The 12,500-nt window shown below is 36.3% G+C and overlaps 2 protein-coding genes across 6 annotated transcripts in view; one reads left to right on the top strand and one right to left on the bottom strand.

The window, feature by feature from the left end:
• The window catches only part of LOC125649369 (vesicular glutamate transporter 3-like), a 53,517-nt gene that overhangs the window by 26,760 nt on the left and 14,257 nt on the right, over nucleotides 1-12,500 (bottom strand). Inside the window, exon 1 of one of the 3 annotated variants that reach the window (XM_048876863.2) lies at nucleotides 2,426-2,526. The exons of 1 other annotated variant lie outside the window; for it this stretch is intronic. The gene's annotated coding sequence lies outside the window, so the exon portion shown is untranslated. Of the gene's footprint in view, nucleotides 1-2,425; nucleotides 2,527-12,500 lie in introns of those variants that run through there. One more of the 3 variants, XM_048876865.2, reaches the window with a different exon arrangement.
• Nucleotides 3,864-6,646, top strand: LOC125662727 (uncharacterized). Of its 3 annotated transcripts, XM_056139301.1 has the most exons (4): nucleotides 4,195-5,687; nucleotides 5,791-5,941; nucleotides 6,064-6,119; nucleotides 6,240-6,646. In XM_056139301.1, exons 1-4 carry the CDS (start codon nucleotides 4,256-4,258, stop codon nucleotides 6,455-6,457), a joined length of 1,857 nt encoding a protein of 618 aa, XP_055995276.1. In that variant the 5' UTR covers nucleotides 4,195-4,255; the 3' UTR covers nucleotides 6,458-6,646. The 3 variants fall into 3 exon arrangements, with proteins under 3 accessions (XP_055995274.1, XP_055995276.1, XP_055995277.1); XM_056139299.1 differs by having other exon boundaries at nucleotides 3,864-5,687; nucleotides 6,064-6,646; XM_056139302.1 differs by lacking the exon at nucleotides 6,064-6,119 and having other exon boundaries at nucleotides 6,240-6,480.

Raw genomic sequence — 12,500 nt, 5'->3', positions numbered from 1 at the left:
ATTTAGCTTAGAACCATGAAAAAATAAGATGGGGAGATATTTTAGAAATGGAAAAGAAATTTCTGAAGAAACAAAGAAATTATTGACCTATACAATGAGAGAAATTCTTTTCCTGAAATAATCAGTAAAACTGAAGTGTTAAATTATCTTATTTACGGGGTTGTCACTCACACTGAGAGAAAAAGTGGTCAATTCTTTGTCATACCTGAGTAGCTTTGTGACCTAAATTCAGACCAAATTTGATACTTTGCTGATCAATAAAGCAGGCAATTGAAAACTCAACCGGTCTTTTGTAATTCGCTGTAATAAAATCATTATTTATTGTAATGCCTGACCCTGGTACTCTATACACACAGTGAATACGTGCAATAGATGCATCTGATCACCAACACCGAATTGCGTTGTTTAAGTGTGTGCAGATGTTGTACATTTTAAGGATTAACCCCAATCCTTCGTACAAATGGGTCAATTCTGGGGTCGGGTTTGGTTGTAGTCTTTACAAAAACCTTATTCATTCTAGTGTGTGAATTTAGACCAAACAAATAAGTTGATTTTATAACGCGGGTTATGATTTTTTCTTCTGCAATGTTAGCTACCTTCATCATCCGATAAAACAACAGAGAAGGTATTTTATTGTTGAAATGCCTTTAGTATGTGGATATAGGAGGGAACTTTTAAGAGACCTCTTACTACGATGTAACACGATACGCGTGTATTGTTTACGCATTTTAAGAATGGTCATTCATAGTTTTGTAATGGTAATATCCGGTCTTAGTGACTTTGCTTACTTGCTTATTTTCCTTTCTTGCAACAATAAAGCGTGTCACTGATGCATGATATTGAAATTATGATAGTGGAAACTGTTGTGTAATCCTGATAAACTTAGCATGCTTTTATACGAGACACGTGTACTTGGGTCGAGTAACACAGAATGAATGGTAATTGTCCTGGAAACAAAGTCATGTAGTTCCACTTGATTGTGTGTGTGTGTGTGTGTGTGTGTGTGTGTGTATGTGCGCGCGCGCGCAGGGTTTTCACTTAAATGCCTTTTATATGGAGAATGAACATGCATTTTTATTGAAGGAAAATATACACATTTCATACAATAATATAAAAGTGCTGAAAAATACGGGGTGAAAACTGAGGCGTGGGGTGGATTCGAACCGTGACATAATGGATCTTAGTATACAATGACGGCATACTGAGCTATACTGACTTAAAAAACTCAATATATGTAAATAAAACCAAGGTGTCAGAAGCAGGTTCCCTATAGGTAAACTTTGATGGTTAATTTCAGCATTGCAAATAATAAGTCTTAGGTTCAAAATAAAAATTTTAAATATTCAAATATATATCCGACCAAAAACAAAAACCCTATGAAAGTTAATATAACAATGTAAAATTTTCCAGGACCTCCCTCCCCCCCCCCCCCCCTGTCTTTTTCTTTTGTTACCTTAAATTTTAACCTTTACAGTGTACTATCATGTCACTTTCCGTAATTTAGTTTTCATAAAATTTATATCAGATGAGATACATTGTATGTGTGTAAAATTTATACGGTACCAATTTTGATGCACCAGATGTGCATTTCGACAAATAATGTCTCTTCAGTGATGCTCAAGCCGAAATTTTGGAAATCCGAAATAACAATAAACTTGTAAGAACTACAAGGAAAAATAGAGTGCCAAAGACTGGGGCCAAATTCGTCGAAGGATCAGAGCTACATGTATACATGAGGGAGATAATTCTTAATTTTGATATGAATTTCTAAATTTTATCACAGAAATTAAATATACATCCGTATTAGAATTATATTTCATACATATATCTAAATCAGATTTGTGAAATGACACTGCATTAGATAAAACTGGAGCATAGTATATTTCAGAATACGGTGGTCCTGAATTTATTGTCAAGTGATATATGTGCATATACATTATACCATTGCTGAATTTATAAAGCAAAGTGAAGTTAATATGAATAACGTTGTGTTTTAAGCAGTATTTATTAGAGAAGTTTAAAATATCAATAACGTTATGTTTTAGCAGTATTTATTAGAGAAGTTTAAAATATCAATAACGTTATGTTTTATCAGTATTTATTAGAGAAGTTTAAAATATCAATAACGTTATGTTTTAGCCGTATTTATTAGAGAAGGTGATATTGAGAACGTTATGTTTTAGCCGTATTTATTAGAGAAGGTGATATTGAGAACGTTATGTTTAAACAGTACTTAGTAGAAAAGTTAATATTAACAACGTTATGTTTTAACAGTATTGTTTAGAGTTAATATCAATAATATTGTTTTTAAATAGCAATAGTTAAACAATCATTTTCCGTATGCTATTAAATAGTTTTCAAAATAAACAAAATCTTTCTTTCTATGTGATGAATCTTTTTTTAAATAGATAAGATGGTTACTTACCCAAGAATGATCCTTGTTTTAAATCAAATACGATATGTTACCCTTACCGAATAGACCATCCATTGAGGAGTTTGACGATGACGCCACATGTTGGTGTCGTGTGCACGTTAATAGTACACTAGCAGCTGTCGGGCGTAAATCACTTAATGTTTATGTCAATACACAGACCGAGTGCAAGAGTCTGTGAACTACGTTGTCCGATCCATTATCTATTTAATCCCATATATTGAATTCAAACAAATATATGAAAGATTTTATTTTACTAAACAGATGAAACTAGAATAAATCTGGTGTGCAAAGCTTTTATTATTATTTTTTTCTTTCTTATTATCTCTTTGGTTAGGCTTTGTTTCTGTTTTTCATTATTTGTTTTGTTTTTTTTTCCATTGGTTTGGTTTCTTTAATTCGTGGTATTTGCATTCATCGTCTTCATATATATATATATATATATATATATATATATATATATATATGAGCCGTCCCATGCAAAAAGGGCCCTTATGTATATTGACGTCATAATGAGAAAAACGCTGGTAAAGATAACGTCATTATTTGCAAGTTGCGTCTGTTACTTATGTTTGCAATGCTGTCAATATAACGTGATTGTGTTTATATAAATCATCTAGAACGATGCCGACATGTACCTGGAATTAACAAGAGGAAAACATGGACTTTTTAGAGGTGAGTTTTATATAAACAGACATAACCAATATTGTCTTGGTGACAATTAGGCCTATAAAATATTTCGATGCACAAGATTTGGGATCCGCGCATATGTTGACGGGTACTGCATGTGCACTTCAATCTAAGATCATATGTATCCACATATATATACATGCAATTTTACGCATTAAGCAGATTAAACAAATCAAATGATACAATTTAGAGATTTGTCATTTAAGTGAAAAATACTTATTTTACCGATATTCATTGAAACATAAATCAATGACGTACGTTTGTTTACATTCGCGATTGTTGAGCTCCGTGCATGTACATGTGTTTATATATGTCCCGCTTGTGATATCCTAGTTATTTTTCATAAAGTTTTTAAAAAGACAAATAACTAATTGTTCTTATATCATAATGGGGTTATCATCTGGCTTTCTAAACTTTATTTAGTGCCTAAAATGATTTGTTTTCATCGCGGCTATTTATAGGTAAATGGATAAAATTTAGAGTTACGTCCCGCTGTTTTCGTATCTCATAGGCGGATTCACCGGTGGCTACTCAAAAATTAAATCATATTAAATTCAAAAAAATAATAAAGAATTAATCTTTTCAAATTCATCAACAATTTTTAAAGTAAAGTTTTGTTTCAACAAATAAATATATAAATATTTGAATACATAAATCCAGTTTAATAAGAATGACCATAGTGGATGACCCCTTATTACTCTTACTGAGAGAGAGAGAGAGAGAGAGAGAGAGAGAGAGAGAGAGAGAGAGAGATATCTGGGACTTCAAATTAGAAAGACTGAATACAATTTTTTCTATCAAATGCGGTTATTATTAATCGAAATATGCAGAGTGCAGAGCAGTTTTCTGCATGTAGAATTGCGATCAAAGTAGATTGATAATATATATGCCGTCGTACACGTTTATTCAGATAAAATATTTCTGTAGTTAGGTGCTTATTTCAGTCTTGTATTCAATTGATCAACATGGTAATGATAAATAAAAATACTATTTACTGGATTTCTATTTAATGAATAGCTCATAAACAATCTAATACTTATAATAATAAAAAAGATATTACCATTTTGTGCTGAGATCAACAACTTGTCAAAATTTAAATTCAGTACTACTGTAAAATCTCTGTTTGTAATATGAATGTATTTGATATTTTATTTTAAACAAATACATGAAGGTTTAAATATTTGCATGGTATGTGAACATGTAGAATTTCACAGGGATATTTTGTTACAGATTATTGACGAGTGGTATAGGGAATATTTTCCTCCTTCACAAAGTGTTGAATCATCTGATGAAAATACAGACGATAGTGATATTTCAACTGCATCAGAAAATGAATCCAACGAAAATATTTTAGAACAAAGAATACAACTTGTGCATCCTGATAATGATCAGAATAAAAACCTAAATTCAGAGGAGGAGGACTGGGAGAATAACAATCTTGACTTAACAATTCGTGAAAAGATAATCAAAGGCTGCTCCTGCAGAATGGATTGCATATCAAATATTAGTTTTGAAGAAATCAGTCACCATATTTATTCCATGAGAGAACTTTCCAAGGAAGAGAAGGATATGTACATTATGGGAAAGCTAAAAAGTAAAAGTTCTGGTGGCGGATCTTCAAGACGCGATGCCAAACGACAGAGATACGAATACAATTTTGATGACCGGGAAGTATGTAAAGATGTGTTTTTATTTTTACATGACATTGGTGAAAAACATTTTAAAAATCTTGTGAAGCATATGAAGACCCATGGAATAAAACCACGGACACATGGAAACATCGGGAAAAAACCACACAATGCCCTGTCCTTTGAAGAAATTAAATTTGTCGTGCAGTTTATCAATCGATATTCTGAAGATAATGGACTTCCTATGCCAGCTGCTCCAAGAGGTCGCGACTCCGAACCACCCATTTTTCTACCTTGTTCAACACCAAAGAACGAAATTTATCAGTTATATGTTGAAGCTTGTCATGAGGTCCAAATTCGTGCTGTTAAATTGTCCTCATTCTATTCCATCTGGTCTGCCTGCCTTCCTAACATTCAGATTGCCAACCCCAGATCTGATGTATGCAATACCTGTGAGCGCCACAGAGAGCACATTTTGAATGCAAGATCTGAAAATGAAAAGCTTACAGCAACAAGAAATTTTACAGATCACATTGAAAAAGCAGAGAGGGAGCATCACCTCTACATTCAGTGCATTAAAGAAGCCAGGGAAGAACATCAGTCTATTCAGCTTCCTGAGCCACCTGTTAGACCCTGTTCCACAGATTTCCTCAAAACTCACTACACTTTTGACTTCGCGCAATGTGTGTCTGTACCTCATCATTCCAGACAAGTAGGGCCATTATTCTTTGAGACACCACGGAAAATTCAGATCTTTGGAATTTGTATGGAGGGAGCAGGATCTCAGCAAAATTATTTGATTGATGAAGACCAGACCATTGGAAGAGATGGAAAGAATGCCCATGGGCCAAATACAGTCATCAGCATACTTCATCACCATTTTCAAAATTATAGCATGGGAGAGAAATGTGCTGTTCTTCACTGTGATAACTGTCCAGGTATGTATATTTCATCTTCATTTTTTCATATACACCTAGTTCTATTCATTTTGTTCACATGTATATGCTGCTTCTAATATTCTATTGCTCACTTCATCTTTAGGTCAAAACAAAAACCGGTATGTGATTGGATATTTGCTATGGCGGGTCATGATTGGGCTACATCGAGCAATTGAACTTCACATGCAGATACCAGGGCATACAAAATGTCAAGTGGATGCAGGCTTTGCTCAGATCAAAAAGAAGTACAGGAGGTGATATTGTGTTAATATCAATTAATATTCCAAAAATAAAATTGTATCTAGCATAATCGAGAATTTCTATAATAGTCTATATTTGTTCAAAACTTTTACGCGGCGATGCATTTTGTTTTTAGATCAGATTGTGACACTCTACAGCATGTTGCTGACGTAGTCTCCAAGTCCTCCAAAAGTAACGAGGCTGTGATAATAGAGGATGGAAATGTGAAATACTATGAATGGAAAGAGTATATAAAAACAACTTTTCAGCCTTTGAAAGGGATACGCAAGTTTCATCACTTCACTTTTTCAGCACTGCTGCCTGGAGTTGTATTATGCAGCGTTGATGTAGATGGCGACAAGGTCCCAGTAATCCTCAGTAATCACGACCAAATCAGTGTAAATCTACCACCAGAGATAATGCCGGGCGGACTCAGTAGAGAACGACAGGAATATTTATACAAACATATCAGACCTCATGTCCGGGAATGTTTCAGGGACACAACATGTCCAGAATTTCATGAAGAATAAGTGAAAGTTTCAATTGTTTCCGACAATGATTAACGTCATTTCAACGTCATTTTTTGTAACGTCATTGAAATATTATCTTAACCTTTGACAACCTATATCTCAGTAAATATGCTGAATATTTGACCCAAACTTCACATGTGTCTTTTTAATGTTGTTTTCTATCATATTCCATTAAAAAGTTAATTTTGATAATTTTTACCATAAGGGCCCTTTTTGCATGGGACGGCTCATATATAATCTTAAAGTTACATGACCCTTTTGCTTTTTGGGCTACAAATGGCGCGCACACGCTTATGTGTGTGTGGGGAGAGAGAGAAAAAGAGAGAGAATCATACTTGTAAATTATTATACAAGGAAGACAAAACACCGTGTGAAGGCTGTTCATGTCCCTCAACTTCCAACTTCAATGGATAGCGCCGGTACCAAGTGACGTAAGTCAGCCACGTGTAGCTGTCGTCCGATTCAATCTACCCGATCAACAATTTACTAAATTATAACACTTTACATGACCATTTCTCAAGATAAATTAAAGACAAGACCTTCTGACATCATACACAGTTGCTTCTCCAACAAAAATGGGAAAAGGAAACATTTCTATCTAGTGATCAGTCAACTAAAATATGACTTTGTTAAACACCACTCTGATTCCACGCAAAAGTACTCTGAAGTTGAAAATATGACTTTGTTATTATAATACACTATTCTGATTCCATGCATAAGTACTCTGAAGTTGAAATTAAAATATGCTGGAGTTCCTCATAGACAATATATTCGTGGTCGTGGTGATAAGGTCTTCCAACAGTCTGTTGGAATTCCCATGGGCATGAATTGTGCTCCATTGTTAGCTGACTTGTTTTTTATATTCTTAATTATGAGGCAGAGTTTATTCAAAAGCTTCTACATGAGAAGAAAAACTTCTTGCTATAGCCTTCAACTCGACATTAAAATATATCAACGACGTTTTATCTGAGCAATAAAATTTCACTCAGCTATGTATCTTTCTGTAGACAGAAACTATGGTGGGTTTTGTCTCCTAGAGAATCAGGTAGGGAAACGTGTTCTTGTAAAATCCATGAAAATACGTGTTTTTCAAACCTTCTAGCAATAGAACTTAATAGAAAACAACTTTCAAACCCTGGTAATTTGAGAAGTCTTCTTTGTCCAGCAGCCTGCTCAACTTCTGACAAAATATACATGTGTGACAATTGCAGGACACGCAAAGACGTGTGTATCATTCAAGCAGGATTGATCTAAATGAGAACGCAAAATTGTTTCAATGGGTTACAAAGAAGGAAACAAGAATGATAAAAAATTAAGAAAAGGTAATTGCAGTTACTCAAAAAGATGAGATGCAAGGGAGAGTTGATAACTTGAAAGACGAATATCAATCCAACTGAAAGATTTAAAATCCATTCTTTCACAACAGAAAACCAATTGAAACATTACAGATGGTTAAGGGAAAACATGAAAATTAATGAAGTGATGGTCCGTGTAGATTTTACAGAAAACGATGAGTGTCAAATGAGGAAAGCGATACAAGCAATGCATTTCAGAACTTCTAAGTGGCAAATGACTTTGCACATTGGTGTAAACCGATTTGGACAATCAGAGAATTCTGTTTCTTTTTGCTCATTGATTCTTTAGAGCATGAACCACCAACCATTTGGACCCATATTGGAATATTGAGACGCGATCGGTTGTAGGTGAAGTGTCACAAATTTAGACATGTGCTTAACGCTTATAGCCGTAGCAGTGAGGGTTCCTCAACGTGCCAACGCCCGCCGCAGCATGGACCTCGGTCTTTAAGGTCACATCCAATAGACCCGCGACTCTCACTTCCAAATGTTGAGCGCTTGGCGAAGGAGCAATCACTACCCATGTTAACGTCTTAGGTTTGAGGCGGCCACGACACGAGCGGGCCTCGAACTCACGACCTCCCGGTTATGAAGCAAACGTTCTACCACTGAGCTAGTGCGACCTTGCTCCGATGGCTATGTGAACGAGGTATACTATTGATGAATGAAACGGGCACCTGTAATTTGTAAATTTGACATGTTTTATGGAGATTTCGTTGTCTTCATGCCTCTTTTCCTTTGGTCTGACGCGGCCAGGGCACGAGCGTGGGTCAACCGACACCCCCTCCCCCTGGCCACAAAGCGAACGCTCCACCACTAAACTACCGCGAACATGAAGCGGGTGATGGAAAATATGCTCCAGATTGGATAGGTGCTTTCCTTAAAGATATGCAGACTATCAGGTCCTCCATGGCAATAATATTTGTAATGCATCTGATTTTGTCATTTCGAGATAGGCGTAGTAATTTGTGACGCTAAAGAACCCTCACTGCTCAGTGGCCGTAAGCGCCAAGCATAGGCCTAAATTTGAAGCCCTTCACCGGTCTTGGTGACGTCTCCATATGAGTAAAAAAAATTCAGATCTCGAAAACGACGTTAAACAAAATCAAACCACGCCATGAGCCTTTGAAGGGTCATGGATCGACACGATTTTTGTCCCCCGCCACAACGCGGAAGGGGACATTCAAATACTGGTGTATGTGCGTCCCTCCGTCCCACTTCACTTTGTGGACGCAACTCCTCAGAAACTGCTCAACGGATTTTGTTCATATTTTGTAGGATTGTTAGTCATCATGTGTAGTTGATCATATTACGCCGCCATTTTGATTCGACAATTTTTTAACTCTTCAGAAACCGCTGAATGGATTTTATTCATATTTTATGGGATTGTTAGTCACCATGTGTAGTTGATCATATTGTGTCACTATTTTGATTAGACAAATTTTACAGGAGTTATGGGACTTTGTTGAATTTGTACATGATACACTATAGGAACACTGGATACAACTCGGACACAGCAGGGGCGGCGGTCGCCGCCCCAATAATTTTGCAAAACAAAAAAACAAAAACAAAAATAAAATAAAAAATAGAATAGTAAAGAAAAGGGTGAAGTAGGTACCTGGGCCCGACGTGTGTACACAATAATTAAAAATAGGGTATTAAGTATGCTTCATTAATTGATCGATCGATGTTTGGGCGCTTTACATTTACATGGAGTGTCCCTGGGATACGACATACTCCGTCACACAGACAATTGAAGTCGAACGCTGCAGACGAAAGAGTTATCAGCTGCTGAGGGTCAACACATAACCGAACTTTCGTTGTCATCGCTCAGTGAAATGCGAAAGGAAGAGTCCTTCAATATTTTCTGGGAATCTCTCAACAACAAACTTGACGATCTAGATGTCAATCAGCCAACTTTGCCAAGACGAACAAAAATGTCGAAGCGGTTTGAAACAGGAATCGCCCCTCCAGAGTTTGCAGCATCAGAAAAAGACCTCTTTTGACAGCAGTATTTTGAGACTTTAGAAAATTGGTACCGTATAAGTTTTACATTTAGTAGTCAACTGTGTGAAGGATCGTTTTGACCAGCCGGGCTACCAAGTGTACCGCCATCTAGAGGACGTTCTTTTGAAGTCTGTGTGTGGTGACAAGACATACACAGAAGATCTGGACTTTGTGATAAAATTTTATTGTGATGATTTGGACCAGACATCTCTATCTTCGCAGCTGGAAACATTCACATCATTCGCGAGAAACAGCTTGAACAATTCATCAACTAGTGTTGTGTCTATTTCGTATTTGGTAAAGTTAGTGTCTGAAATGCCTCCAGCTACCAAATGTCTGTTCTCGGAGATTGTAACTCTCTTAAGACTCATTTTAGTGATGCCAGCCACTAATGCCACAAGTGAGCGGACATTCTCTGCACTGCGCCGAGTCAAGACCTATCTTCGTGCGACTATGACACAGGAGAGGCTTAATCACTTGATGATTCTACACACCCACAGGGAAGCTACGGGTAAAATGGACATATCAGAAGTCGCTGACGAGTTTGTCTCAGCGCGGGATGGACGAGGACTTATTTTTGGACGTTTCTGAACTGTTCAATGAATCAATGTACATTTATATAATTTGATAAAAATGAGTTTACAACTTCCTTGATATTACTAAAGTTATTAAATGTTCGAATTGAAGACAAATATTGCAATTTTTTCAATAGATGGAAAGATATATATTAGGAAAATATGGGGGTGTTGGTGAATATATGTACATACTAGCTAAAATACGTTACCCCCCCCCCCCTTTTTTTTTTTTTAAAAATCCAGTTCGCCGCCCCAATGTCAAAAAACTTGCCGACGCGCCTGCACAGTTTACAGGTTTTTACGTTATGTAATGTTCCACTCCGCTGATTTTAATGGAAATTACAGGCCTTGAACTTCGCAATTTTTTTTTTTTCATAGAAAGGATAATTTTCTTTTTACGTCACGTTCCGCTCCGCTTTTTTCACAGAAGTGACGTTTTAATGACAGTTTTCCGTACCAGCTGGATCATTGCTTTTTGAAGAACTCTAAGGTTTAGTTAATCCTACCTTTTATGTATTTTGCAAGTGTCCTTTTTCTGTTTCACTATTTCAGAAGTATTAGATTAGAAGGATTAATCCTATGTACCACTTTTTGAAATACATCCTTGTTGATATATAACCTTGTTGTCGCTGTCAAAATCTTGTGAAAATGGATTATGAAATTTGAAAATATTGTCATGTTGCTTTTGCATTACACTGTATATGTTTGGGATCCTTAGACGAGTTATATCATTATTTTTTTTACATTATTGGTACATTTATTTAAAATTCAGTTATAGCTTAAACTTAAAACTTGAGATAAACTTAAGACAATATATCAAAGACTTAATTACATTTGAAAGACAGTATATTAAAGACTATTAATTACATTTCATTGGAAGTGAGGTTCTTGTCCAGAAATAACACTAACACGACCAATCTGTACATGATATAATAGTATGTACACTCAAGTATAGATCCTCCACGGGTCCCTGGTAACTCATTGTAACATACCATTCCTTCCCTGATACTCACCATCTTTTATGTAGAGCAGACAATTAGCAAGTAGCATTCATACGCATTAGATATATTATACGTGAAAGGCGAAGATAACGAACATTGATCAATCTCAAAACCCCTATTAGCAATACAAAATAGAGAGTTGGGCAAACACGGGCCCCTGGATATAATCATGCTTTAGCACTTTTAAAATGTTGTGTTGTTTGTAATATGTGTGCTAACATGTATTTGTTGTAAAATGGTATATTTTGGTGAGGCGAAAGGTCGTGTTAACATACCATGAGACAAATACAGATATGGTGGTCTCTCTTTGATTTCCATCTCTCATTAACATGGACTTGCATCAACATGCATATCCCATTTGATGTGAACCCCAATGATTTTTTCTTAAGATAAATTTTTCCTGTATTTGTCTCATATATTACCAATATAAGAAGTAGTAGTAATCAACATGAGGCAGGATCATCTATTGAGTATTTGTAGAGTAAAGGAGCATGCCTTCTTACCCCCAGAGGGTGGTGGCTGCAGTAGCTGCAGTAAATAAACATATTTTTCATCTACTTGATACTTAATATATTTTGTTTGTCTGTCCAAAAGGTCATTACAAATATACACACCCTCTTCACATTGATAAGCGACCGCCGCGGAGGCCGAGAGAACAGAGCGTGTGCCCTGCATGCGAAAGGCCGGGGTTCGAATTCCGGCCGCGACAAACCTAAGTCGTTAAAACAGGTAGTGACAGTTCCATCGCCAAACGCTCGGCATCAGATGTGAATAACACGAGTCCTCGGAGATGACCTTAAAAACGGATGACCCGTGTCACAGTAGGTGTAGCACGCTAAAGAACCCTCACTGCTCAATGGCCGTAAGTGCCGACCATAGGCCAAATTTGAAGCCCTTCACCGGTCTTGGTGACGTCTCCATATGAGTGAAAAATTCTCGAGCGAGACGTTAAGCAAGATACAATCAATCAATCTGAACACAGATTTATCTACTCCGTGTTATGCTTATCCTATTGTTTACCCAAAACACAGTGATCACCCTAATACTGAACAGTAAAAAATGAAGCGTTTCTTTCGCTTTTCACTGTAATCACCCGCACCATTCT

This window comes from Ostrea edulis, chromosome 5 (genome assembly GCF_947568905.1).
Source record: "Ostrea edulis chromosome 5, xbOstEdul1.1, whole genome shotgun sequence".
Taxonomy (NCBI): domain Eukaryota; kingdom Metazoa; phylum Mollusca; class Bivalvia; order Ostreida; family Ostreidae; genus Ostrea; species Ostrea edulis.
The sequence above is the reverse complement of the archived record's forward strand: the minus strand, read 5'-3'. Positions and strand labels throughout refer to the sequence as shown.

Excerpts from the sequence above, each read along its gene's own strand:
- LOC125662727 (XM_056139299.1), top strand. The coding sequence starts at position 4,256 with ATGTATTTGATATTTTATTTTAAACAAATACATGAAGGTTTAAATATT. Across the intron at positions 5,688-5,790 it reads TCACTGTGATAACTGTCCAG|GTCAAAACAAAAACCGGTAT; the intron begins GTATGTATATTT and ends CTTCATCTTTAG. Across the intron at positions 5,942-6,063 it reads ATCAAAAAGAAGTACAGGAG|ATCAGATTGTGACACTCTAC; the intron begins GTGATATTGTGT and ends TTTTGTTTTTAG.